Source organism: Salmo salar, chromosome 14 (genome assembly GCF_965601325.2).
Source record: "Salmo salar chromosome 14, fSalSal1, whole genome shotgun sequence".
Classification (NCBI taxonomy): Eukaryota; Metazoa; Chordata; class Actinopteri; order Salmoniformes; family Salmonidae; genus Salmo; species Salmo salar.
Window position 1 is genome coordinate 8,870,975 of NC_138304.1, and position 27,767 is coordinate 8,898,741.

The 27,767-nt window shown below is 40.8% G+C and overlaps 1 protein-coding gene and 1 non-coding gene across 2 annotated transcripts in view; one reads left to right on the forward strand and one right to left on the reverse strand.

Annotated features, from left to right (window-relative positions):
* Positions 1-6,433: 6,433 nt before the first annotated feature.
* The window catches only part of LOC106568696 (amyloid beta A4 precursor protein-binding family B member 1-interacting protein), a 35,962-nt gene continuing 14,628 nt past the window's right edge, over positions 6,434-27,767 (forward strand). Inside the window, exons 1-10 of the mRNA XM_014139262.3 lie at positions 6,434-6,602; positions 8,575-8,634; positions 11,987-12,074; positions 14,884-15,128; positions 16,298-16,375; positions 16,631-16,790; positions 18,707-18,828; positions 19,196-19,270; positions 19,424-19,567; positions 23,733-23,843. Coding sequence (XP_013994737.3) covers positions 8,575-8,634; positions 11,987-12,074; positions 14,884-15,128; positions 16,298-16,375; positions 16,631-16,790; positions 18,707-18,828; positions 19,196-19,270; positions 19,424-19,567; positions 23,733-23,843 — 1,083 coding nt within the window. The 5' untranslated portion in view covers positions 6,434-6,602. The remainder of the gene's footprint in view (positions 6,603-8,574; positions 8,635-11,986; positions 12,075-14,883; positions 15,129-16,297; positions 16,376-16,630; positions 16,791-18,706; positions 18,829-19,195; positions 19,271-19,423; positions 19,568-23,732; positions 23,844-27,767) is intronic.
* On the reverse strand, positions 15,690-15,742 carry LOC123726928 (U7 small nuclear RNA). Its single transcript, XR_006759038.1, has one exon. It is a non-coding gene; the product is annotated as a U7 small nuclear RNA (small nuclear RNA).

Consider the following 27,767-nt stretch of genomic DNA (forward strand, 5'->3'; position numbering starts at 1 on the left):
ATCGTAGTTACTCCACAATACTAACCTAAATGATAGGGTGAAAAGAAGGAAGCCTGTACAGAATTCCAAAACATGCATCCTGTTTACACAAAAATGTGGCAAAGAAATTAACTTTATGTCCTGAACTTTTTGTCCCGAACTTTTTGTCCCGAATACAAAGCGTAATGTTTGGGGCAAAACCAGCACATCACTGTGTACCACTCTTCGTATTTTCAAGCCTGGTGGAGGCTGCATCATGTTATGGGTATGCTTGTCATCAGCAAGGACTTGGGAGTTTTCTGGGATAAAAATAAATAGAATGGAGCTAAGCATAGGCAAAATCTTAGAGGAAAACCTGGTTCAATCTGCTTCCAACAGACACTGGGAGACAAATTCACCTTTCTGCAGGACAATAACCTAAAACACAAGGTCAAATCTACACTGTAATTGCTTACCAAGATGAGTTTTGACTTAAATCGGCTTGGAAATCAATGGAAAGACTTGAAAATGGCTGTCTAGCAATGATCAACAACCAACTTGACAGAGCTTAAAGCTTCAATATGTAACTTTTTGGGCGAGTTATAGATCTTTCATTCCCATTGAAAGAAAGTCTAAGAGGCAGTAGATCTGTTCAATGTGGGCTGATTCTATGCTTCCTGTTCTGAAGTTTAGTTTTTGCATCTTTTACATTTGGTTTTGTACACCAGCTTCAAACAGCTGAATATACAAAAACGTTGGTTATAGAAAACATATTTCACTGTGGTTTACATGGTACAATGATTCTCCACACAAGAGATTGCTTGTTTTGTCACATAAACTGAAATTAGTAGAACTATGTGAATTTTAGCTACCAGGAAATGTCAGAGTGATTTCTGCATAGTGCAACTTTAACATCTTTAAATAATAAATAAAAAATTATGTGCAAATATTGTACAATCCAGGTGTGCAAAGCTCTTAGAGACTTACCCAGAAACACTCACAATTCATTTACTTACGTAAATGAGATATTTCTGTATTTCATTTTCAGAAAATGTGCAAAAATGTCTAAAAACATATTTTCCATTTGTCATTATGGAGTATTGTTTGTAGATGGGTGAGAAAAAATATATTTAATCCATTTTGAATTCAGACTGTAACACAGCAAAATATGGATTAAGTCAAAGGGTATGAATAATTTCTGAACACTGCATCCTCTTAACACACAAATCATCCTTGATGAATGCAGATAATTTAAATGTCACAACAAGTATATTCAATAAAACTCTGGCATCAATATAGTAACTCAATTGTATAAATACAACAATGACAAAAAATAAGCGCACAACGGATTTCTACATGGACAAAGGTTCTTACCAAGAATTGTTGAATATCAATGCTAATTCTAGCATCAATGTAGTATCAAAATACAGTATGAAATATGGATAGAAGATGATAAAACTTAAATATGCAATTTTTTGGTTTGTTTATTTGCGTTGTTTGTAACTTTTTTTACAACTTATTTTGTACATACTGTTGCCACTACCGTCTCTTATGACTGAAAATAACTTATGGACATCAGGACTGCGATTACTCACCACGGACTGACAGAATCCTTTTTTTCCTTTAACAAGTATGATGAGCCCGACGCGGATGACATACTGCTTTCTCTGGAACAGGCCCAGATCCCTGTGATTTACGTGAAGAGAAGGTGGAGAAAAAAGGGGCCAGAGGGCGGGCTGCCTTCTGAGAATTCGTAGGCGATCGAATAAACCTCCACTTCCTTCTATTCTGCTAGCAAACGTGCAATCTTTGGCGAATAAAATAGATGACCCACGCGGAAGATTAAACTACCAACGGGACATTCAAAACTGTAATATCTTATGCTTCATAGAGTCGTGGCTGAACGAAGATGCTGTACCGGCAGGATAGAACAGCGGCGTGTGGTAAGAAAGGGGCGGCGGACTATGTATTTTTGTAAATAACAGCTGGTGTATGATATCTAAAAAAGTCTCGAGCTATTGCTCGCCTGAGGTAGAGTATCTCATGATAAGCTATAGACCACACTATCTATCTAGAGAGTTTTCATATGTATTTTTCGTAGCTGTTTACATACCACCACAGACTGAGGCTGGCACTAAGACAGCATTGAATGAGCTGTATTCCGCCATGAGCAAACAAGAAAACGCTCACCCAGAGGCGGCGCTCCTAGTAGCCGGGGACTTTAATGCAGACTTTAATGCATGTCAAATGCGCAACCAGAGGGGGAAAAAACTTTGGACCACCTTTACTCCACACACAGAGATGCATAAAGCTCTCCCTCGAGCCTCCATTTGGCAAATCTGACCATAATTCTATTCTCCTGATTCCTGCTTACAAGCAAAAATGAAAGCTGGAAGCACCAGTGACTAGATCAATAAAAAAGTGGTCAGATGAAGCAGATGCTAAGCTACAGGACTGTTTTGCTAGCACAGACTGGAATATGTTCCAGAGATTCCTCCGATGGCATTGAGGAGTACACCACATCAGTAATTGGCTTCATCAATATGTGCATTGATGACGTTGTCCCCACAGTGATCGTATGTACATACCCCAACCAGAAGCCATGGATTACAGGCAAAATCTGCGCTAGGCTAGAGCTGCCGCTTTCAAGGAGTGGGACTCTAACCCTGAAGCCTATAAGCAATCCCGCTATTCCCTCCGACGAACCATCAAACAGGCAAAGCGTCAATACAGGACTAAGATTGAATCATACTACACCAGCTCTGATGCTCGTCGGATGTGGCAGGGCTTGCAAACCATTACAGACTACAAAGGGAAGCACAGCCATGAGCTGCCTAGTGACACGAACCTACCAGACGAGCTAAATTACTTCTATGCTTGCTTCGAGGCAAGTAACACTGAAACATGCATGAGAGCACCAGCTGTTCCGGACAACTGTGTGATCCCGTTCTCCGTAGCCGATGTGAGTAAGACCTTTAAACAGGTCAACATTCACAAGGCCGCAGGGCCAGACGGATGACCAGGACGTGTACTACGAGCAGGCGCTGACCAACTAGCAAGTGTCTTCACTGACATTTTCAACCTATCCCTGACTGAGTCTGTAATACCAACATGTTTCAAGCAGACCAGCATAGTCCCTGTGCCCAAGAACACTAAGGTAACCTGCCTAAATGACTACCGATCCATAGCACTCACGTCTGTAGCCATGAAGTGCTTTGAAAAGCTGGTCATGGCTCACTTCAACACCATTATCCCAGAAAGCCTAGACCCATTCCAATTTGCATACCGCCCAAACAGATCCACTGCAATCTCTACTGCACTCAACACTGCCTTTTCCCACCTGGACAAAAGGAACACCTATGTGAGAATGTTGTTCATTGACTACAGCTCAGCGTTCAACACCATAGTGCCTTCCAAGCTCATCACTAAGCTAAGGACCCTGGGATTAAACACCTCCCTGGATTTCCTATTGAGAAAGGGAAACCTAGTCAGTTGCACAACTAACCACTAGGCTATCTACTGCCTCCAGGTGGTGAGGGTAGGCAACAACACATCCACCACGCTGACCCTCAATACAGGGGACCCTCAGGGGTGTGTGCTTAGTCCCCTCCTGTACTCACTTTTCATCCACAGCTGCGTGGCCGCGCACAACTCCAACACCACCACGACGGTGGTAGGCCTGATCACCGACGACAATGAGACAGCCTACAGGGATAGATCCCTGCCATCCAGGACCTCTATACAAGGCCCTAAAAATGTAAAAGACTCCAGCCACCCAAGTCATAGACTGTTCTCTCTGCTACCGCATGGCAAGCAGTACTGGAGTGCCAAGTCTGGGACCGAAAGTCTCTGAACAGCTTCTACCCCCAAGCCATAAGTCTGCTGAACAGTTAATCAAATGGCTACCCAGACTATTTGCATGACCCCCTTTTTTTGCACTGACATTCTTGCACTGGCTCTATGCACAATCACTGGACTCTACCCACACACTCACACATACTACACTGACACACCAACACACATACACACACACAAAACACACATACATATATATGCATATTAACGCCACACACGCACACACTCACACATAGACACACTTTCACACTCTTCACATACGCTGCTGCTACTCTGTTTATTATCTACCCTGATTGCCTAGTCATTTTTACCCCTGCCTAGATTTACCTCAATTACCTCAACTACCTCGTACACCTGCACATTGATTCGGTACCGGTACTCCTTGTATAGCCTCGTTATTGTTTTTTGTGCGCTATTTTTATTTGATTTCTATACTCCAGCATTTTAGATTTGAAATCAAATATTTCATATGTGTCCAGGTTTTTCTATTGAGGCTAATATCAAATGTAAGTTACTTGCTAATTTTACATTTTATGAAAGTACAGACTTTCATACACTGTAACTGGAGGAAACATGGGAAAGTAGGAGAAAATGCCCTTTGAAAGATTTTGATGAGATTTTCACACTTCCTAGAGAGCTCTTTGTTTACGCCCATTCAACATCGTTCACACCTTCTTAAGCCTTAGCCCCACCCCACCCACAGATGTAAACACATGCAGTGCCTTCAGAAAGTCTTCATACCCATTGACTTATTCCACATTTTGTTGTGTTACAGCCTGAATTAAAAATGTATTAAATATATTTTTGTCTCTCACCTATCTACACACAATACCCCATAATGACAAAGTAAAAACATATTTTTTGACATTTTTGCAAATGTATAAAAGATTAAATACAGAAATATCTCATTAATTTAAGTATTCACACCCCTGTTAGTATCACCTTTGGCAGCGATTATAGCAGTGAGTATTTCTGGGTAAGTCTCTGAGCGCTTCGCACACCTGGATTGTACAATATTTGCACATTATTCTTTTAAAAATTCTTTAAGCTCTGTCAAGTTGGTTGTTGATCATTGCTAGACAGCCATTTTCAAGTCTTTCCATAGATTTCCAAGCAGATTTAAGTCAAAACTGTAACTAGGAAACTCCAGTGTATATTTGACCTTGTGCTTTAGGTTACTGTCCTGCTGAAAGGTGAATTTGTCTCCCAGTGTCTGTTGGAAAGCAGACTGAACCAGGTTTTCCGCTAGGATTTTGCCTGTGCTTAGCTCCATTCCGTATCTTTTTATCATAAAAAACTCCCTTGCCTTGCCGATGACAAGCATACCCATAACATGATGCAGCCACCACCATGCTTGAAAATGCTCATCTATCTATTTTACCCATCACCCAATAGGTTCCCTTCATTGTGAGACATTGGAAACCTCCCTGGTCTTTGTGGTTGAATCTGTGTTCGAAATTCACTGCTCGACTAATACAGATAATTGTATGTGTGGGGTACAGGAATGAGGTAGTCATTATAAAATCACGTTAAACACTATTATTGCACACAGAGTGAGTCCATGCAACTTATTATGTGACTTGTTAAGCACATTTTTACTTGTACTTATTTAGGCTTGCCATAACAAAGGGGTTGAATACTTATTGACTCAAGACATTTCAGCATTATATATTTAATTAATTTGCAACAAGATATAAAACCATAATTCTGCTTTGACATTATGGGGTATTGTGTGTTAGCTGGTGACCAAAAAATCTAAATTGAATATTTTTTTTAATTCAGGCTGTAACACAACAAAATGTGGAACAAGTCAAGCACGGGGTGTGAATACTTTCTGAATGCACTGTATGTAAATTATATTTATGTATTTCATTTCAATTTCAATAAATTTGCTAATATTAAAAAAAAACATGTTTTCACTTTGTTATTATGGAGTATATAGATGGTTGAGAAAACAAATCAATTTAATCAATTTTGAATTCAGGCTGTAACATAACAAAATGTGGAATAAGTCAAGCGGTATGAATAACTTCTGAGTACCTCACTAGATCAAATGTTTTACTTCAATTAATGTTAAGTACCCATTGATTCTTGAAGAATGTAACAAAAAAATGCCTCATGAGCTTAATTCAACCTTCCTACCCCATCAGAACCCCAAATACAACATTGTTTTAAACCATGTTTGTAAACAAATTAAATATAAACAAAACTTGTATAGCCTCAAAACTTGGGTAAAACTATAATTTTGATATCATGGATGGTCAGTCCTTGCATTCATAGCTCTATGTCCATGAATTTGAGAGTGGTTTTCTCCAGCCCATCCCTCATCTTTTTAACGAAACAGTGGTGGGGTGTCGCTTTGTTATTGTTTGAACTGCTGATTGCCACTTTAAGACAACCTATAGTAAAATTAAACAACACCTTTGATTTTCAGACTGAATATTAAATCCTCCATCAAATCTGGACAGGCGCAAGCAAATTCACAGTAAGCGTCAACCATTTTGTTGGCACCTATCCTGCGTCTTCAGACCAGTGCAGATTAAGGAGACAAGAAGAGGAAGCCACCTCATTGTTACACACAAAACAAGCCTCTTCCTGAGTCATGTGACAGTAAGAAGGTCAACTTTCGACATAGAACAGGAAATAGAGCCCCTATCGTTCAGTCTCAGTATTCATACCATTTCCAATTCAACCCCACATGTGCAAGGTGCACATGTACTTAACGATACAATATCTTATATCTAATCTATTACCGAAGAGTAATCCAGGAGATTCATTAGACTAGAAAGGTAAGCTCTCTGGTGATTTTTGACAGGATGCTGTTTATCTTTGACATTTGTGTCTTTTGACTTTTATTACATGACTTTGCTTCTTTAATATGTCTGTGAATAGATGCTAAGCTCTACTTGTAGTGTCATTGTATGTTATGTTATCTTACTGTCTAGATTTTGAAGGTTTGAGCTTTAATGCTTCTTCATAGTACTACCAAAGACAATTATGTGATTGTTACATTCAACTTTCTCATATTGGGCATTGTATTACTTTCATGTTATGATGCAATATGATTAAAAAGTTATACAGTTTTGTACAATACTCACAAATACAAATTGGCCAGTTAGGAAATACTTCAACAGCCATCTTTGGTTAAAGGGGAAATCTGGGATTGGTACATCCACTCTGGACATTTAAATGAATAAGATTGCCCCTTTAAAGTGAACACATCTTTCTACAGTAGCAACCAGTAATTGCTTATGTACTCAATTATAAAACAGTTATAAAACAATTATAAAACAGAGGGACCATTTGACCACAAGAACATTCAACATATGTAGCCAGCCTATCGAGAACCACTGTACCTCTTTCTATGCACACTAAATCATTGTTGATGATTAGGCATTGGCCATTCTCTCTGTCTAAACTTTAGTGAGTCACTTTATGTGTCAGTGCAGAAGTAGCATGCCCACAGACCACGTGGCATTCTTACGCTATTTTAAAAATCAAATATAATTTTATTGGCCACATGCGCCGAATACAACAGGTGGAGAATTGACTGTGAAATGCTTACTTAAGAACCCATTCCCAACAATGCAAAGTTAAAAAGTAAGAAAAATATTTGCTAAATAAAAAATCGAAATAGTAACACAATAAAATAATAATAATGAGGCTATATACAAGGAGTACCTATATGAATATGTGTGTGTGTGTGTGTGTGCGTGTGTGCGTGCATGCGTGTGTGTGGCATCAATATGCATGTTTGTGTGAGCGTATGTAGTGTAGTGCACATTTACAGTACATACAGTACTGAGGTAATATGAATAAATACAAACTGTTGTTGCCATTTATGTACAGTGAGTGGCTTTGACCATATTACACTGTGTGTGTGTGTGTGTGTGTGTGTGTGTGTGTGTGTGTGTGTGTGTGTGTGTGTGTGTGTGTGTGTTGGAGTGTCAGTGTAGTACTGTATGCGTGAGTGTGTGGGTAGAGTCTATAGAGGGTGCATAGAGCCAGTGCAAAAAATAAAGATACCAACAAAAAAAACGAGTAATGGTCGTTGAAGGCCACTCAAATTTGGTGAGACGGTGCTCGTATCTAAACTGCATACTTGGAGAGATGATCCATTTGGCCAGAGCTGCCTGCTACACATGTACTGGTGTTTGTTTCCCTTAACGTTGACTAAATCATTAGCTAACCTGAACAGGCCTCGCTCAAAGAGCAGCAGACTGCTTATGGGATCATTTATTGTTCAGCGTAGCCCTCTGTGTCAATGCAGCTCTACTTTGGTGGCCTCTAATGAAAACGTGTTTGTCTCTCACAGTCCAAGCAACATGGAAGCAATTTTAGATGTCACATAACACATTGTCACATTGCAGACTCCCCGTGGTAATATGGGCATGATATTCAAAACATGCTCACTGGGGCACATTGGTTTTTGGTTAGAAATAGGTCAAATTAGCGGTTGTTGGCATTGGCTAGTATAACAAAAGCAAAGGATGGATTACTGCCTCTCTTTGTCCATAGACTGCTTTCCCAGTTAGAAAACAAATATGGACATTTGTAATTAGGCTGAACTATCCCTTTAATCATGATTTTACAAGTTTAAGTGGCATTGGTTGTGTAGACCTATTCTCTGTCTGCCACAATAATGGTCCTTAGTGTTTATGTCAACATCAATGATATCATGTTTAGGTATATAGGGCTCATTGATGGCCTTCTAGTGTGCAGACGTTTGTCTAAAATATGTCTGCTTGTTGTCTGTAACAGATGGATGATATAGACTCCATGTTCACTGACCTGCTGGGAGAGATGGACCTCCTAACACAGGTGAGTTCTCACTGGGACCACTCTTATAAACTACACTTCCCCTGATTCATCAGAAGTGTTTTACCAGAAATGGATAAACCAGACATACGTCAGCAGCCGTGTAAAAGTAGTTTTTGTTGAGACTCAGCAGTGTAGAGGTGTAACCCAGAGCCTACAGATGGAAATGAACCTTTGGGCTAAATCTGGAACATTTACAGAAGGTGTTGATTATTGTGCATTATCCCTGTCAAATAAATAAAATAAAGTAAAATGAATGATGAGAAACATTATCTGGGTTGAGTAATGGACACAAGCCACTTAAGGTCATGGCACCAAGGTGTCCTCAAGCACTTTGGCCCTCCATGACACAAGTATGTACAGTATGTGGCTTGCCAGATGAAACATTAGATGACATTAATAGAATCCTGGCTAATACCTATGTGCATTGTACATTGTACTCAGCAGTAAACTCCTCTTAAAGGGGAAGTTCAGTATTTTACAACTTAATATTAGATGGTTCCTCACCCAGACAAACTGTAATCGATGGCTAGGTTTTCATTAAACAGCCACTACAAACTAAAGCTAACTTTAGCCACCGCTAGCTAACAATAAATGGAAGTGATAGGGGCAACCGAGCAAATCAAACAACTCAATATCTGGTTTGGTGCTGCCATATCACTTAAATAGATTTTTAGCTGCTAGCGGTAGATAATGTTAGCTGTAGTTTGTAGTGGATGGAAAGAAAACCAAACTATGGATTACAGTTTCTCCTGGCCCATAGACTTCTTTCAGGGTGAGGAACCATAAAATACAGAACATCCCCTTTAATGAATGTAGCTCTAAGAACAGGAGTAGTAATTAGACCAAATAACATTACATTTAAATCGAACTCTACGGAATGGGTATTTATGCCAATTCAAACTTATTGGCAGTCATCCTTTTGGAGAGCCACAAATATTGTGTCACTGTCTACAGTCTTATGCAAATTAGGAACTGTGGCTCAGTTGGTAGAGCATGGTGTGTGCAAAGCCAGGGTTGTGGGTTCGATTCCCACGGGGGGCCAGTACAACAAAAAAAAGGGAAATGAAATGAAATGGATGTATTCACTACTGTAAGTCACTCTGGATAAGAGCGTCTGCTAAAATGACTAAAATGTAGGAAGATAACCATTTGATTAGAATAATCATGCATCCTGAACATAAGAGGATCAAATGTTTTCAAATTTGACCATGATTGGATTGATATATAATTTGGATTACTTTCTGGGACCATGGAGACCAACAGACCTCAGAATACATCCAGGGTTTCCTACCCCATGACACGAAGGGCTAAACGTTTCATTGAGCATGGCTTCGAACATGAAAACATATGTTTCTCTCTATATTCATCAGAGTTAGGTTATGTGCCAGGGGAGATCATATGCAGGTCAGCAGGTCACCCAGTTCTATAGACTGTTAACCATAGAGTGCATTAGGAAAGACTTTTACCACATTTGTTACGTTACAGACCTATTCTAAAATTGATTAAATAAAACATTTTCCTCATCAATCTACACACAAGACCCCATAATGAGAAAGTGAGAACAGGTTTTTAAACATTTTTTCAAATGTATTAAAAATAAAGAACAGAAACAGAAATAAGTATTCAAACCCTTTGTTATGAGACTCAAAATTGAGCTCAAGTGCATCCTGTTTCCATTGATTATTCTTGAGATGTTTCTACAATTTCATTGGATTCCACCTCTGGTAAATTCAATTGACTGGACATGATTTGGAAAGGCACACAACTGTCTATATAAGGTCCCACAGTTGACAGTGCATGTCAGAGCAAAAACCAAGCCATGTGGTCAAAGGAATTGTCCATAGAGCTCAGAGACAGGATTGTGTCAAGTCACAGATCTGGGGAATGGTACCACAATATTTCTGCAGCATTGAAGATCCCAAAGACCACAGTGGCCTCGATCACTCTTAAATGGAAGAAGTTTGGAACCACCAAGACACTTCTTAGAGCTGGCCACCCGGCCAAACTGAGCAATTGGGGGAGAAGGGCCTTGGTCAGGGAGGTGACCAAGAAACCGATGGTCACTCTGACAGAGCTCCAGAGTTCCTCTGTTGTGATGAGCAACCATCTCTGCAGCACTCCACTAATCAGGCCTTTATGATAGAGTGGCCAGACAGAAGCCACTCCTCAGTAAAAGGCACATGACAGCCCGCTTGGAGTTTGCCAAAAGGCACTTAAAGGACTTTTCGACCATGAGAAACAAGATTCTCTGGTCTGATGAAACCTAGATTGAACACTTTGGCCTGAATGCCAAGAGTCACGTCTCGAGGAAACCTGGCACCATCCCTACGGTGAAGCATGGTGGTGTCAGCATCATGCTGTGGGGATGTTTTTCAGCGGCACGGACTGGGAGACTAGTCAGGATCGAGGCTAAGATAAATGGAGCAAAGTACAGAGAGATCCTTGATGAAAACCTGCTCCAGAGTTCTCAGGGCCTCAGACTGGGGCGAAGGATCTCCTTCCAACAGGACAACAACCCTAAGCACACGGCCAAGACAATGCAGGATTAGCTTCAGGACAAGTCTCTGAATGTCCTTGAGTGACCCAGCCAGATCCCGGACTTGAACCCAATCGAACATCTCTGGAGAGACCTGAAAATAGCTGTGCAGCGACGGTCCCCATCCAACCTGACAGAGCTTGAGAGGATCTGCAGAGAAGAATGGGAGAAACTCCCCAAATACAGGTGTGCCAAGCTTGTAGCATCATGCCCAAGACTCGAGGCTGACTCGCTGCCAAAGGTGCTTCAACAAGTACTGAGTAAAGGATCTGAATACTTATGTTAATGTGATATTTCAGTTTTTAATACATTTGCAAAGAAATTACAAACTGTTTTTGCTTTGTCATTATGGGGTATTGTGTGTAGAGTGATGAGGAAAAATGTTATGTAATCAATTTTAGAATAAGGCTGTAACGTCACAAAATGTGGAAAAAGTGAAGTGGTCTGAATACTTTCTAAATCCACTGTGTATGATTCGCCTGGAATTGCCTGCTGGGGACGTTTATGAAAACATGACATATCAGATGAAATAATCACTTTCATATGATATCACATCATCACCATAGTGCAGGTTTTTATTTGTTTTGCATTCGAAGTATAAGGTTTGAATTTTGACTGTCTTCTGCACAGCTTAGAAATGTGGCTTCTGAGATGGTCCTTAAAGAGGGTTTTCTTAGAATGAATGTAAAAATGTTGCAGATATTGTTGTAGTGCTCTCTATCTGTATTAGTGTTATGTAAAACATACAGTTTCTATCTGGTTCTGTACTAAAATCTCTGTATGCCAACACTTCATCTGAAACCATTTTTTTGACAGAGTCTTGGGTATGAAATGGAGCCCTCAGAAATGTTATCCAGCTCGCAGAGAGAAAACAACTTTTCCATTGGGTTCACAGATTTGAATGGTGAGAAACATAACACAACACTACATTAGCAAACAGTGGAAATTTTATCTTGACGCAATAAGACCCAAGGGGGTGCGGAATGTTGGCCATATACCACAAACCCAGAGGTCCCTTAATGCTATTATAAACTGGTTACCAACAAAAATAGTACAGTAAACAAAGTATTTTTGCATCGTACCTGTGGTATACAGTACAATACAAGTCTAAAGTTTACATACACAGGTTGGAGTCATTAAAACTTGTTTTTCAACCACTCCACAAATTTCTTGTTAACAAACTATAGTTTTGGCAAGTCGGTTAAGACATCTACTTTGTGCATGACACAAGTAATTTTTCCAACAATTGTTTACAGACAGATTATTTCACTTATAATTCACTGTATCACAATTCCAGTGGGTCAGAAGTTTACATACACTAAGTTGACTGTGCCTTTAAACAGCTTGGAAATTTCCAGAAAATTATGTCATGGCTTTAGAAGCTTCTGATAGGCTAAGTGACATAATTTGAGACAATTGGGGGTGTACCTGTGGATGTATTTCAAGGCCTACCTTCAAAACTCAGTGCCCCTTTGCTTGACATCATGGGAAAATCTAAAGAAATCAGCCAAGACCTCAGAATTTTTTTTCGACCTCCACAAGTCTGGTTCATCCTTGGGAGCAATTTCCAAACACCTAAAGGTACCATGTTAATCTGTACAAACAATAGTATGCAAGTAAAAACACCATGGGACCACGCAGCCGTCATACTGCTCAGGAAGGAGACGTGTTCTGTCTCCTAGAGATGAGCATACTTTGGTGCGAAAAGTGCAAATCAATCCCAGAACAACAATAAAGGACCTTGTGAAGATGCTGGAGGAAACCGGTACAAAAGTATCTATATCCACCTTAAAACGAGTCCTATATCGACCTAACCTTAAAGGCCGCTCAGCAAGGAAGAAGCCACTGCTCCAGAACCGCCATAAAAAAGCCAGACTACGATTTGCAACTGCACATGGGGACAAAGATCGTACTTTTTAGAGAAATGTCCTCTGGTCTGATGAAACAAAAATAGACCTGTTTGGCCATAATGACCATCGTTATGTTTGGAGGAAAAAGGGGGAGGCTTGCAAGCTGAAGAACACCATCCTAACCGTGAAGCATGGGGGTGGCAGCCTCATGTTGTGGGGGTGCTTTGCTGCAGGAGGGACTGGTGCACTTCACAAAGTAGATGGCATCAAGAGGAAAGAAAATGATGTGGATATATTGAAGACACATCTCAAGACATCAGTCAGGAAGTTAAAGCTTGATCGCAAATGAGTCTTCCAAATGGACAATGACCCCAAGCATACTTCCAAAGTTATGGCAAAATGGCTTAAGGACAACAAAGTCAAGGTATTGGAGTGGCCATCACAAGCCCTGACCTTAATCCTATAGACAATTTGTGGGCAGAACTGAAAAAGCGTGTGCGAGCAAGGAGGCCTACAAACCTGACTCAGTTACACCAGCTCTGTCAGGAGGAATGAGCCAAAATTCACCCAACTTATTGTGGGAAGCTTGTGGAAGGCTACCCGAAACGTTAGACCCAAGTTAAACAATTTAAAGGCAATGCTACCAAATACTAATTGAGTGTATGTAAACTTCTGTCCCACTAGGAATGTAATGAAAGACATAAAAGCTGAAATAAATCCTTCTCTCTACTATTATTCTGACATTTCAAATTCTTAAAATAAAGTGGTGATCCTAACTGACCTAAGACAGAGAATTTTTACAAGGATTAAATGTCAGGAATTGTGAAAAACTGAGTTTAAATGTATTTGGCTAAGGTGTATGTAAACTTCCGACTTCAACTTTAAGCAATAAGGCCTGAGGGGGTGTGGTCCATGGCTAATATATCACGGCTAAGGGCTGTTCTTAGGCACGACGCAAGCCAATCAGCATTCAGCCATTAGCCGTGGTATATTGGCCATATACCACAAATTCCGAGGTGCCTTATTGCTATTGTAAATTGTTTCCAAACGTAATTAGAGCAGTAAAAATGTATGTTTTGTCATACCCGTGGTATACGGTCTGATATCAGCCAATCAGCATTCAGGGCTCAAACCACTTTTCTAGCTATGCCAGGCAAAAAACTTGCATCATCAGCTCCTTATGGATGTATCCAAATGAATGTCAATAGAAATCAGCTTAAACAAATGCAAATGCAGCTCCTTTGCTGTTGTTTAATATTTAATATCAATGAAAATGTTTTATTTCTACCAGTAATTGTTTGCTTTAGTATTGTTTTCTTTGGCAAATGTGGTATTAGCGGATAAACGCCTTCGTTCTGTACATTACCTTGGAAAAACGAACTACGCAAAGGGACTCAGCTCCGCCTCATCATGCTTCGTCGTCCATTATTTCCAAGGTACACTCTTAGGAGCACACTTTGAAGAACCTTTTTTGGTTCCATGTAGAACCCTTTCCACAGAGGGTTCTAACTGGAACCCAAAAGGGTTCTCCTATCGGGACTGCCGAAGAACCCTTTTGGAACCCTTTTTTCTAAGAGTGTAATGTACAGAACATCTGCATTTATCCCTTACATATACAGATGGCTGAAATACTATTCAGCCAATTAGCATCGAGTACCCAAACTACCTGGTTTACAATTAGAGTTGATGCATATGACAAATATTTTAAGTCCTGCTTGCCAATAGCAACCATATTAAGCACAGTTCACTAGTACATGCGTTAGAAAGGTAAAAGTATTCATAAGAAGGGAAGTGGTTGTGTTATCACGTCTTATCACGGGTTGATAAGATAAACCCCTCATTTCCCATCTTCCTCTCTGGCAGAATCTCTAAATGAGCTAGAGGATCATGACCTGGACGCTCTGATGGCTGATCTGGGGTCAGATTTGGCAGAGACAGAGGAGAGACTGAGCGCAACCAAGACGGGACATGTCCACACACAGCAACACAAGTCTGGCTATTCCACCCAACAACAAAATGTCCGAGCACCTATCTCCTTGTCCCAAATGTCAACGCTGGCGTCCTCCTCATCCTCTCCATCTCCTGAACCCACCAAACCACTTCCACCGGTAACTGTGACTGTGTAACCCTAGGCGTTAGTCAGGGGAGCTAATGCAAGTCTTCAGGTCTCAACCAAGATTACAGAACTATTTCTGTTTCAAATGCAGGGGTGCACAATGTCAGGCCCTTGAGTTCTGCAGTTCTATTGATTTGCATATCAAGGCATCTTACCTTTCTGTTTTTGTAGCTAATTACTGCCAAAATACAGTAAACTGCCACATAAAAAATATACTATGGTATAATGACTATAGTATTCACTGTAGATTTTTTGCACAAAACACAACAGTAAATAGACTGTATTATACTATCTGCAAAAACCGTACATTCATTACTTTAGTATATACTACAGTTTTACAGTATTTTTATACTAAGGTGTATTAAAATAATGTAAAATAGTAGTATATACTAAAGTAATGAATGTAGGGTTTTTGCAGATTGTATTATACTGTATATTTACTGTAGTGTTTTTAGGGACTGTAGTACACTGAAGTATTTACTGTAGTGTTATTGCGGACATCAGTGTAGTATTTACTATGGTGTATTTGTTTTATTATCTTTGACATAGAAGTGGAGGCTTTCTCCTTCAGGAAACCTACTGGAGAAATGCTAAAAGAGCACATTTTCCATAACCTGTAGCTAGGTATGACTGAGGTCTGAACGGATAGTTATATGAACGGATAGTTCAGAGCCTTTGCTTTTTTCTAGAAACTGTACGGAACAGAATATATGTTCTATACTCTGCATGTAGGTTTCTCAGTTATGGGTGCCACAAATTACGAATGAGCGAAGTATATGCAAATAAGATACAGTAGTATTTACTATAGTAAAAAAAAATGTTTTTGCAGACTAGTGTTTTTGCTGACATTACTGTAGTATTTACTACAGTGTTATTTTGGTTAATACTGTAGTATTTACTATAGTATTTTACAGTATACTACAGCATTCTATAGTAAGTACTACACATGATCAAGGGATACCACAAAAAAAAAACATTTACAGCAAGAAATAGAACCCTTGTAATGAAACGGAAATTTAACCATTTTGAATGCAGTTTACTATAGAATTCTACTGTAAGTACTGTAGTTTTCTATAGTAAAATGTAGTATTTTTTCATGTAGGTGTAGCACTTTTTCACATTCCTGCTCTTTTAATCAAACAGTATACCAAATTTTTCCAGGGAGAGGCCGAAGCACAAGCCAAAACTGACAAAATCAAGCTGGCTCTGGAGAAGCTAAAAGAAGCCAAAGTTAAGAAGGTACATTGGGTTCATTTCACTAAACCCGCTATAACAGCTTCACATTGTGAGGATTAGAGCTACCCCTATATCATGCAAAGCACTTTGAGTTGGATAAAAATGCTATATGCAAATGTTTCTAGTAATCATTGTTAATTACTAGAATGGCAATCCCCATGTAAGTCAACATTCTGTGATGGGTGGGCCAGCAGTCATATTGAGTGTACTCAATAAGTACTTATATTTCAATGGCTATTTGTATGTACCTCCTGGTAGTTGGTAGTGAAGGTGATGATGAGTGATGGCAGCTCCAAGACACTGATGGTGGACGAGAGACAGACGGTCAGGGACGTGCTGGATAATCTGTTTGAGAAGACCCACTGTGACTACAGCATGGACTGGAGCCTGTGTGAGATCAACCCCGAGCTGCAGACTGGTGAGAATCATACACACCAGACCTTGGTTCAGGTGGTATTTGTTTTCTGTCAAACACTTTGAGCATTTGATTGAGCCAGTTGGGTCAGGTTTGCACTTTTTGGGCTCTTCCATTGGTTCCATTGCACCAAGCAAGCTCAATCAAGTGCAGTCAAGGTACACTATATATACAAGAGTATGTGGACACCCCTTTAAATGAGTGGATTCGGCTATTTCAGCCACACCCGTTGCTGACAGTTGTATAAATCGAGTACATAGCCATGCAATCTCCATAGGAAATCATTGGCAGTAGAATGGCCTGACTGAAGAGCTCAGTGACTTTCAACGTGGCACCGTCACAGGATGCCGCCTTACCAACAAGTCAGTTTGTCAAATATCTGTCCTGCTAGAGCTGATGTTATTGTGAAGTGGAAATATCTAGGAGCAACAACGTCTCACAAAATAGGACTGCCGAGTGCTGAAGCGCGTAGCGCGTAAAAATCATCTGTCCTCGGTTACAACACTCACTAGCGAGTTCCAAACTGCCTCTGGAAGCAACGTCAGCACAAGAACTATTCGTCAGCAGCTTCGTGAAATGGGTTTCCATGGCCGGGCAGCCACACACAAGCCAAGATCACCATGCGCAATGCCAAGCGTCGGCTGGAGTGGTATAAAGCTCGCCACCACTGGACTTTGGAGCAGTGTAAACACGTTCTCTGGAATGATGAATCACGCTTCACCATCTGGCAGTCCGACAAATGAATCTGGGTTTGGCGGATGCCAGGAGAACGCTACCTGTCGAAATGCATAGTGCCAACTGTAAAGTTTGGTGGAGGAGGAATAATGGTCTGTGGGTGTTTTTATGGTTCGGGCTAGGCCCCTTAGTTCCAGTGAAGGGAAATCTTAACGCTACAGCATGCAATGACATTCTAGGCGAAGAGGACTGGCCACCCCTCAGAGACTGGTTCCTCTCTAGGTTTCTTCCTAGGTTCCTGCCTTTCTAGGGAGTTTTTCCTAACCACTGTGCTTCTACATCTGCATTCCTTGCTGTTTGGGGTTTTAAGCTAGGTTTCTGTATAAGCATTTTTTGACTGATCTGCTGATGTAAAAAGGTTGATTTGATTTGTGCTTCCAACTTCGTGGCAACAGTTTGTGGAAAACCCTTTCCTGTTTCAGCATGGCAATGCCCCTGTGAAAAAAGTGAGGCCCATACAGAAATGGTTTGTCGATATCGGTTGTGGAAGAACGAGCAGGTGTCCACATTATGTTGGTAATTTAGTGTACTTTAGGTATGATTTAAGATATTTTTTATTTTAATTTCACCTTTATTTAACCAGGTAAGCTAGTTGAGAACAAGTTCTCATTTACAACTGTGACCTGGCCAAGATAAAGCAAAGCAGTGCGACACAAACAACAACACAGAGTTACACATGGAATAAACAAGCGTACAGTCAATAACACAATAGAAAAAAAGAAAGTCTATATACAGTGTGTGCAAATGGCGTGAAGAGGTAGGCAATAAATAGGCCATAGTAGTGAAGTAATTACAATTTAGCAGATTAACACTGGAGTGACAAATGAGCATATGATGATGTGCAAGTAGAGATACTGGTGTGAAAAAGAGCAGAAAAGTAAATAAAAACAATATGAGGATGAGGTAGGTAGATTGAGTGGGCTATTTACAGATGGACTATGTACAGATGCAGCGATCGGTTAGCTGCTCTGACAGCTGATGCTTAAATTTAGTGAGGGAGATATAAGTTTCCAGCTTCAGCGATTTTTGCAATTCGTTCCAGTCACTGGCAGCAGAGAACTGGAAGGAAAGGCGGCCAAAGGAGGTGTTGGCTTTGGGGATGACCAGTGAGATATATGACATTGTATGATTTATGTATATCATTTTCATAAAGAAATTAGGCTCCTCTTTTGTTCTCAATGCAGAAAGGGGGTTTGAAGACCATGAATATCTAGTGGAGCCTCTTTCTGCATGGACACGTGACAGTAAAAACAAAATCATTTTCCTTCTGAGACCCAACAAATATCTCTTCTTCAAGGACCCCCAGGTGAGTACAGTAGACAACAGGGCACCAAACATTAAGCACCAAACAGAAGAAAATAGACTGAATCAGGGAGAAATTACCTGGACTTTTCCACCCCCCAAAAATATATATTTTTTCTGTTGCAAAGCTCTTTAAAACGTTTTCCGTTGTGTGCCCATATGAACATGACCCAGAGTTCACACAAAATAGTGAAGTTAACTGTGCTTTCTAATTTAAGCCAATGATCTGTCTCTACTTCTCCCAACTTTTACCAAACAAAATAATGGTTTAAGTAGAGACAAACTGGAAACCAAGCTTTTTGTTTTAGTTCCATTATTTATATCCTTGTGCTGACATTGTCTTTTCACTTTCTTTTCACGTCAACTTCAAGATATTCTACCTATGGAAGAAAGACCAAAAACATATTAATGAGATAAAAGAAAGGCATAAGGAACTTCTGATAAAGGTGAGTTATCACAAACACACCTGTAGTCTTCTCTGTAGCCTATACAGTACACACATTTACTGTACCAATATTTTGTTGTTCCTCTTGAGAAAATCAGGCTTATCCAAACCCTCAAACACTTCTTCACACCTTATTTTTTATTTCTGAATCCAGGAAAATTTTGATGGGCCTTCTCTCATCGTCCCAGACCTGGAGGGGCTGCTGTATCTGAGAGAGGACGGCAAGAAATCGTGGAAACGTCGCTACTTCCTGCTCAGGGCATCTGGGATATATTATGTGCCTAAAGGAAAGACAAAGGTACAGGAAGTGAAAGGAGTACCAAGGCACTCTAAATATAATTTATAAAATGCCTTTATTTGTATGGCATGTTCAATGGAAACAAAGATTATAAACCCAGATGCGTTTTGGCTGCATGTCCTTCGTCACAGCAAGTTGAGTAAACAGCTTGTCAATAAATAGTCTTGCACATACAGTATATTGTATAGGCAGTTTATGAACTAATATAAAAACGTATAGTATTCAGACCCCTTGACTCTTTCCACATTTTGCTACATTACAGACTTATTCTAAAATTGATTACATTTTAAAAAAATCCTCATCAATCTACACACACTACCCCACAATGGCAAAAACTTTCTACAAATATATTAAAAATAAAAAACAGGAATACCTTATTTACATAAGTATTCAGACCCTTTGCTATGAGACTCAAAATTGAGCAAAATTAAGGTGCATCCTGGGGATGTGAGCAAGATGTGAGCAAGATGTGACCAAGAACCCGATGGTCACTCTGACAGAGCTCCAGAGTTCCTATGTGGAGATGGGAGAACCTTCCAGAAGGACAACCATCTCTGCAGCACTCCACCAATCAGGTATTTATTGTAGAGTGGCCAGACGGAAGCCACTCCTCAATAAAAGGCACATAACAGCCCGCTTGGAGTTTGCCAAAAGGCACCTAAAGGACTTTTAGACCATGAGAAACAAGGTTCTCTGGTCTGATGAAACCAAGATTGAACCGTTTGGCTTGAATGCAAAGCGTCACGTCGAGAGGAAACCTGGCACCATCCCTATGGTGAAGCATTGTGGTGGCAGCATCATGATGTGGGGATGTTTTTCAGTGGCAGGGACAGAGAGACTAGTCAGGATCGAGGCAAAGGTGAATGGAGCAAAGTAACTCTGCAGCACCCAACCAATCAGGCATTTATGGTACAAACAGTGTAGTTATTCCCTCCACAAGGCAATCAAACAAGCCAAATTTCAGTGTGGAGACAAAGTGGAGTCGCAATTCAACGGCTCAGACACGAGATGTATATGGCAGGGTCTACAGACAACCACGGACTACAAAAGGAAAACCAGCCACGTCACGTACACTGACGTCTTGCTTCCAGACAAACTAAACACCTTCTTTGCCCGCTTTGAGGATAATACAGTGCCACCGACGCGGCCCGCTACCAAGGACTGTGTTCACTCCTTCTTCGTGGCCTACATGAGTAAGACATTTAAACGTGCTAACCCTCGCAAGGTTGCCAGCCCAGACAGCATCCCTAGCTGCGTCCTCTAGCATGTGCAGACCAGCTGGCTGGTGTGTTTACGGACATATTCAATCTCTCCCTATCCCAGTCTGCTGTCCCCACATGCTTCAAGATGGCCACCATTGTTCCTGTACCCAAGAAGGCAAAGGTAACTGAACTAAATGACTATCGCCCCGTAGCACTCACTTCTGTCATCATGAAGTGCTTCGAGAGACCGGTCAAGGATCATATCACCTCCACCTTACCTGTCCTCCTAGACCCACTTCAATTTGCTTACCGCCCCAATAGATCCACAGACGATGCAATCGCCATCACACTGCACACTGCCCTATCCCATCTGGACAAGAGGAAAACCTATGTAAGAATGCTGTTCATTGACTACAGCTCAGCATTCAACACCATATCACCCTCCAAGCTCATCATTAAGCTTGAAGCCCTGGGTCTCAACCCCGCCCTGTGCAATTGGGTCCTGGACTTCCTGACAGGCTGCCCCCAGGTGGTGAAGGTAAGAAACAACATCTCCACTTCGCTGATCCTCAACACTGGGGCCCCACAAGAGTGCGTGCTCAGCCCCCTCCTGTACTCCCTCTTCACCCATGACTGCATGGCCATGCAGGCCCCAACTCAATCATCAAGTTTGCAGACAACACAATAGTAGTGGGCTTGATTACCAACAATGACGAGACAGCCTATAGGGAGGAGGTGAGGGCACTCAGAATGTGGTGTCAGGAAAACAACCTCTCACTCAACATCAACAAAACAAAGGAGATGATCATGGATTTCAGAAAACACCAGAGGGAGCACCCCCCTATCCACGTCGATGGGACAGCAGTGGAGAAGGTGCAGAGCCTCAAGTTCCTCGGCGTACACATCAAGGACAAACTGAAATGGTCCACCCACACAGACAGTGTGGTGAAGAAGGCGCAACACCGCCTCTTCAACCTCAGGAGGCTGAAGAAATAGGTCACCTAAAACCCTCACAAACTTTTACAGATGCACAATTGAGAGCATCCTGTCGGGCTGTATCACCGCCTGGTACGGCAACTCCACAGCCCACGACCGCATGGGTCTCCAGAGGGTGGTGCGGTCTGCACAACGCATCACTGGGGGTAAACTACCTGCCCTCCAGGATTCCTACAGCACCCGATGTCACAGGAAGGCCAAAAATATATATTTTTTTCCTTTATTTAACTAGGCAAGTCAGTTAAGAACAAATTCTTATTTACAATGACAGCCTAGGAACTGTGGGTTAACTGCCTTGTTCAGGAACAGAATGACATATTTTTACCTTGTCAGCTCGGGGATTTGATCTAGCAACCTTTCGGTTACTGGTCCAACACTCTAACCACTAGGCTACCTGCCACCCCCAGAAAGATCATCAAGGACAACAACCATCCGAGCCACTGCCTGTTCACCCCGCTACCATCCAGAAGGCGAGATCAGTACAGGTGCATCAAAGCTTGGACGGAGAGACTGAAAAACAGCTTCAGTCTCAAGGCCATCAAACTGTTAAAATAATTGGCCACTTTAATAAATGGATCACTAGTCACTTTAATAATGGCACTTTAATAATGTTTACAAATCTTGCATTACTCATCTCAAATGTATATACTGTATTTTATACCATCTATTGCATCTTGCCTATGCCGCTCTGTCATTGCTCATCCATATATTTATATGTATATATTCTTATTCCATTCCTAAACTTAGATTTGTGTGTATTAGGTAGTTGTTGTGGATTTGTTAGATATTGCTGTACTGTCGGAACTAGAAGCACAAGCATTTCGCTACACTCGTGCTAACATCTGCTAACCATGTGCATGTGACCAATAAAATTTGATTTGAAGTAAAGAGAGATCCTTGATGAAAACCTGCTCTGGAGCGCTCAGGACCTCAGACTTGGGACGAAGGTTTGCCTTCCAACAGGATAACAACCCTAAGCACATAGCCAAGACAACGCAGGACTGGCTTCGGGACAAGTATCTGAATGTCCTTGAGTGGCCCAGCCTGAGCCTGGACTTGAACCCCATCGAACATCTCTGGAGAGACCTGAAAATAGCTGTGCAGCGACGCTCCCCATCCAACCTGACAGAGCTTGAGAGAATCTGCAGAGAAGAATGGGAGAAACTACCCAAATACAGGTGTGCCAAGCTTGTAGCGTCATACCCAAGAAGACTCGAGGCTGTAATCGCTGCAAAAGGTGCTTCAACAAAGTACTGAGTAAAGGGTCTGAATACTTATGTAAATGTGTTATATCAGTTTTTTATATATATATATATATATATATATATATATATATATATATATATATATATATATATATATATATATATACACACACACACATTTTCAAAAATGTATAAACAGTTTTTGCTTTGTCATTGTGTGTAGATTGATGGGGAAAAAACAATGTAATCCATTTTAGAACAAGCCTGTAACAACATAACAAAATGTGGAATAAGTCAAGGGGTCTGAATAGTTTCCGAATGCACTGTATATGTTGTGTCTGAAAAACGCTTAAAAACAATTGGCTCAGGAAGTCCACAGTGCACACATTCATTCAAGTTGGGACTTTTCAGACTAAAACACTGCTCTATGAAATCCTTACTAACTGGATCTCCAATGATATGATCCATATCGTCGTTGTCTGATGAAAACCTAGGAACTCCATTTGTTACCAATTTTCATTATTTAATTTTTTTCTTGAAAGCAGTAACAACCTTCAATGTACTCTGAACATTTCATGACTTTAGGATCAAGAAAATAGTTTCTGAATTTCATAATTGTGTGTTCGTTAATGGGAAAATATGTTAATTTTCACAATTTCCTGAAAAGTCTCTATTTTAGAGATAATATGTTTTCATCAGACAGCGACGATATAACCTGAATAAGTAGACTTTAGGTTTTCTCATGTTTTTCTTCCTTGGCAGACATCCAGGGACCTGGCGTGCTTCATTCAGTTTGACAAAGTTAATATCTACACCACCACTGATTACAAACAGAAATACAAAGCACCAACTGATTTCTGCTTCATCCTCAAGGTAGGCCATCCATCTTGGAGGAAAGATTAACAAATGTTATCAGTTTGTCACAGTGGACATTTGTCTTCTGCTCTTCTCCAATCGACTCGCTGAGGTAACAGACGGGGTAACACACACACACACACACACACACACATCTTTGACAGGCTGGCTGAAGTCACAGTGCAATGGTCCTGGAGCACTTTTGGGGGTTTAAACTAGGTTCAGGGTTTAGACTAACTGGGTGGAAAGTCAGTGTCCATGTTTGGCCCATTTAGTGTACTGAAGCGCAAATCGATTTGTTGAAAACTATTTGAAGACTGATAGTCAGATGTTATGGGAAAAATATATTTCCACCTCAATACTGTACATTTGCAACATTTAAAAATGCTACGTTTTGAGGGCCAGCAGGGAAGAAAATAAGCTGAACATAATTCTGAATATTTGCATGTTTAAATACAGGGGGGGAAAAAAGTATTTGATCCCCTGCTGATTTTGTACGTTTGCCCACTTACAAAGAAATGATCAGTCTATAATTTTAATGGTAGGTTTTTTGAACAGTGAGAGACAGAATAACAACAACAAAAAATCAAGAAAAACGCATGTCAAAAATGTTATAAAATGATTTGCATTTTAATGAGGGAAATAAGTATTTGACCCCTCTGCAAAACATGACTTAGTACTTGGTGGCAAAACCCTTGCTGGCAATCACAGAGGTCAGACGTTTCTTGTAGTTGGCCACCAGGTTTGCACACATCTCAGGAGGGATTTTGTCCCACTCCTCTTTGCAGATCTTCTCCAAGTCATTAAGGTTTCGAGGCTGACGTTTGGCAACTCGAACCTTCAGCTCCCTCCACAGATTTTCTATGGGATTAAGGTCTGGAGACTGGCTAGGCCACTCCAGGACCTTAATGTGCTTCTTCTTGAGCCACTCCTTTGTTGCCTTGGCCGTGTGTTTTGGGTCATTGTCATGCTGGAATACCCATCCACGACCCATTTTCAATGCCCTGGCTGAGGGAAGGATGTTCTCATCCAAGATTTGACGGTACATGGCCCCGTCCATCGTCCCTTTGATGCGGTGAAGTTGTCCTGTCCCCTTAGCAGAAAAAGACCCCCAAAGCATAATGTTTCCACCTCCATGTTTGACGGTGGAGATGGTGTTCTTGGGGTCATAGGCAGCATTCCTCCTCCTCCAAACACGGCAAGTTGAGTTGATGCCAAAGAGCTCCATTTTGGTCTCATCTGACCACAACACTTTCACCAGTTGTCCTCTGAATCATTCAGATGTTCATTGGCAAACTTAAGACGGGCATATATATGTATTCTTGAGCAGGGGGATCTTGCGGGTGCTGCAGGATTTCAGTCCTTCACGGCGTAGTGTGTTACCAATTGTTTTCTTGGTGACTATGGTCCCAGCTGCCTTGAGATCATTGACAAGATCCTCCCGTGTACTTCTGGGCTGATTCCTCACTGTTCTCATGATCATTGCCACCCCACGAGGTGAGATCTTGCATGGAGCCCCAGGCCGAGGGAGATTGAGAGTTCTTTTGTGTTTCTTCCATTTGCGAATAATCGCACCAAATGTTGTCACCTTCTCACCAAGCTGCTTGGCGATGGTCTTGTAGCCCATTCCAGCCTTGAGTAGGTCTACAATCTTGTCCCTGACATCCTTGGAGAGCTCTTTGGTCTTGGCCATGGTGGAGAGTTTGGAATCAGATTGATTGATTGCTTCTATGGACAGGTGTCTTTTTTACAGGTAACAAGCTGCGGTTAGGAGCACTCCCATTAAGAGTGTGCTCCTAATCTCAGCTCGTTACCTGTATAAAAGACACCAGGGAGCCAGAAATATTTCTGATTGAGAGGGGATGAAATACTTATTTCCCTTATTAAAATGCAAATAAATTTATAACATTTTTGACATGCGTTTTTCTGGATATTTTTGTTGTTATTCTGTCTCTCACTGTTCAAATAAACCTACCATTAAAATTATAGACTGATCCTTTCTTTGTCAGTGGGCAAACATACAAAATCATTTCCCCACCACTGTATAGGCTAGATGTGTTCGACAGGAAGTTGTGCACTGCACTACTTTAACATATTGGCATTGCACCACCCACACCACCACACACAGACAGACCCACATGTTTCCAACGGTGATCTCTAAAGGATCACACAAAACCAGCTGTTATGTGGAACGAGAGAGACTGAGAATACAAGACAGACAGAGAGACAGACAGGGGTCAACTTAAAATGACCTAATGTCAATCGTCAAGGAGGAGGCATTTTAATAAGGAATATTTTCCATACCCAGAATAGGACTTGCTCAGACAGAACGAAAGCAGGGGGAAGTGAGGTCTTAGTTGGTTGAAGTGCAAAGCAGCTCTGACATGCTGGGTTGTGGTTTCCCTTCAAAATAATGTTTGGGGTCAGTATTGAGAACCTTGCAACTTGGTTAAGCTGTGTATGATGGTCTTTACTACACCAACTACAATTTACCGCTCAGCCCCCATGTGCTCTCCAGAACTGGATTCAAATGCTATTTGAAATCTTTCTAATACTTTGAGTGTTTGCTTTAGCCTGCTTGGAGTGCCAGAAGGGCAGGATTTTCCCTTTTTGCTATTATTCTATTGGCTCCATTGTGCCCGGCAAGCTAAATCAAGCCCAGCTAAAATATTTGGAATAATTTGCCATAGTTCGTGAACCCAGATCTGCCCCCATGTTCTCTTTACAGTTACACCTCACATTTTCAGGAAATTAGTTAAGTTTATGATAGTGGTGGTTCTCATGGTAAGGTCACACCAGCAAGGAAATGAATGTAGGTTCATGAAGTTCGCAATAATTAATTTATATCAACGATGATCTATTATATTGACAAGATAGTCGACTGACTGCTCCAACAATGGAAATACATTTATTTAATCTTTATTTTATCAGGGAGTCATACTGAGACCAAGGTCTCTTTTACAGATGAGCCCTGAATAATGTAAATTACAGAAAATACACACATCAATATAAATACAAAATGCAAGCAGAAAGAACAAAATTCAAACACATTCATCAGTGATATGGTCCCCCAATCAGCCTTCTGAATTGCCCTAGAGGCACCAAAACATCAAATTTAAGAACATTTCGAAGATTGTTCCACAAATAAGGTGCAAGAAAACTAAAAGCTGATTTACCTAACTCAGTAGAGACCAAAGGAATTTCCAGAGCTAACTATCCCTGAGACCGGGTGTGGTAACTCGTATGTCTAAAGTTTAGTAAAGATATTAGGTACAGTGGGACTTTTGTAAAAGGGCTTTATAAAATTGTCGCCCGTAATAAAGTGCACTACGATAAACTGCATCTAACAGCTTTAAAAACCTCTCTGGGCCAGTGGGACGCTTGCGTCCCACCCTAATCAACAGCCAGTGGAATCGCGTCATGCTAAATGCAAAACCTCATAAATGCTATAACTTCAATTTCTCAAACATATGACTATTTTACACCGTTTTATAGATACACCTCTCCTGAATTGTCCGATTTCAAAAAGGCTTTACAGCAAAAGCAAAACATTAGATTATGTCAGCAGAGTACCCAGCCAGAAATAATCACACAGCCATTTTCAAAGCAACTAGCATGCATCACAAATACCCAAAACACAGCTAAATGCAGCACTAACCTTTGACAACCTTCATCAGATGACACTCCTAGGACATCATGTTACACAACACATGCATTTTTTGTTCGATAAAGTTCATATTTATATATAAAAACAGCATTTTACATCGGCGTGTGCCGTTCAGAAAATCTTTTGCCTCAAATGCTTCCGGTTTATTAGCGCTACAATTTACAAAATTACTATTCGAAAACATTGTTAAAATGTAATATTGTCAGTCAAAGACTTATAGATTAACATGTCTTGAATGCCATCTCTTTGCCAGATTTAAAAATAACTTTACTGGG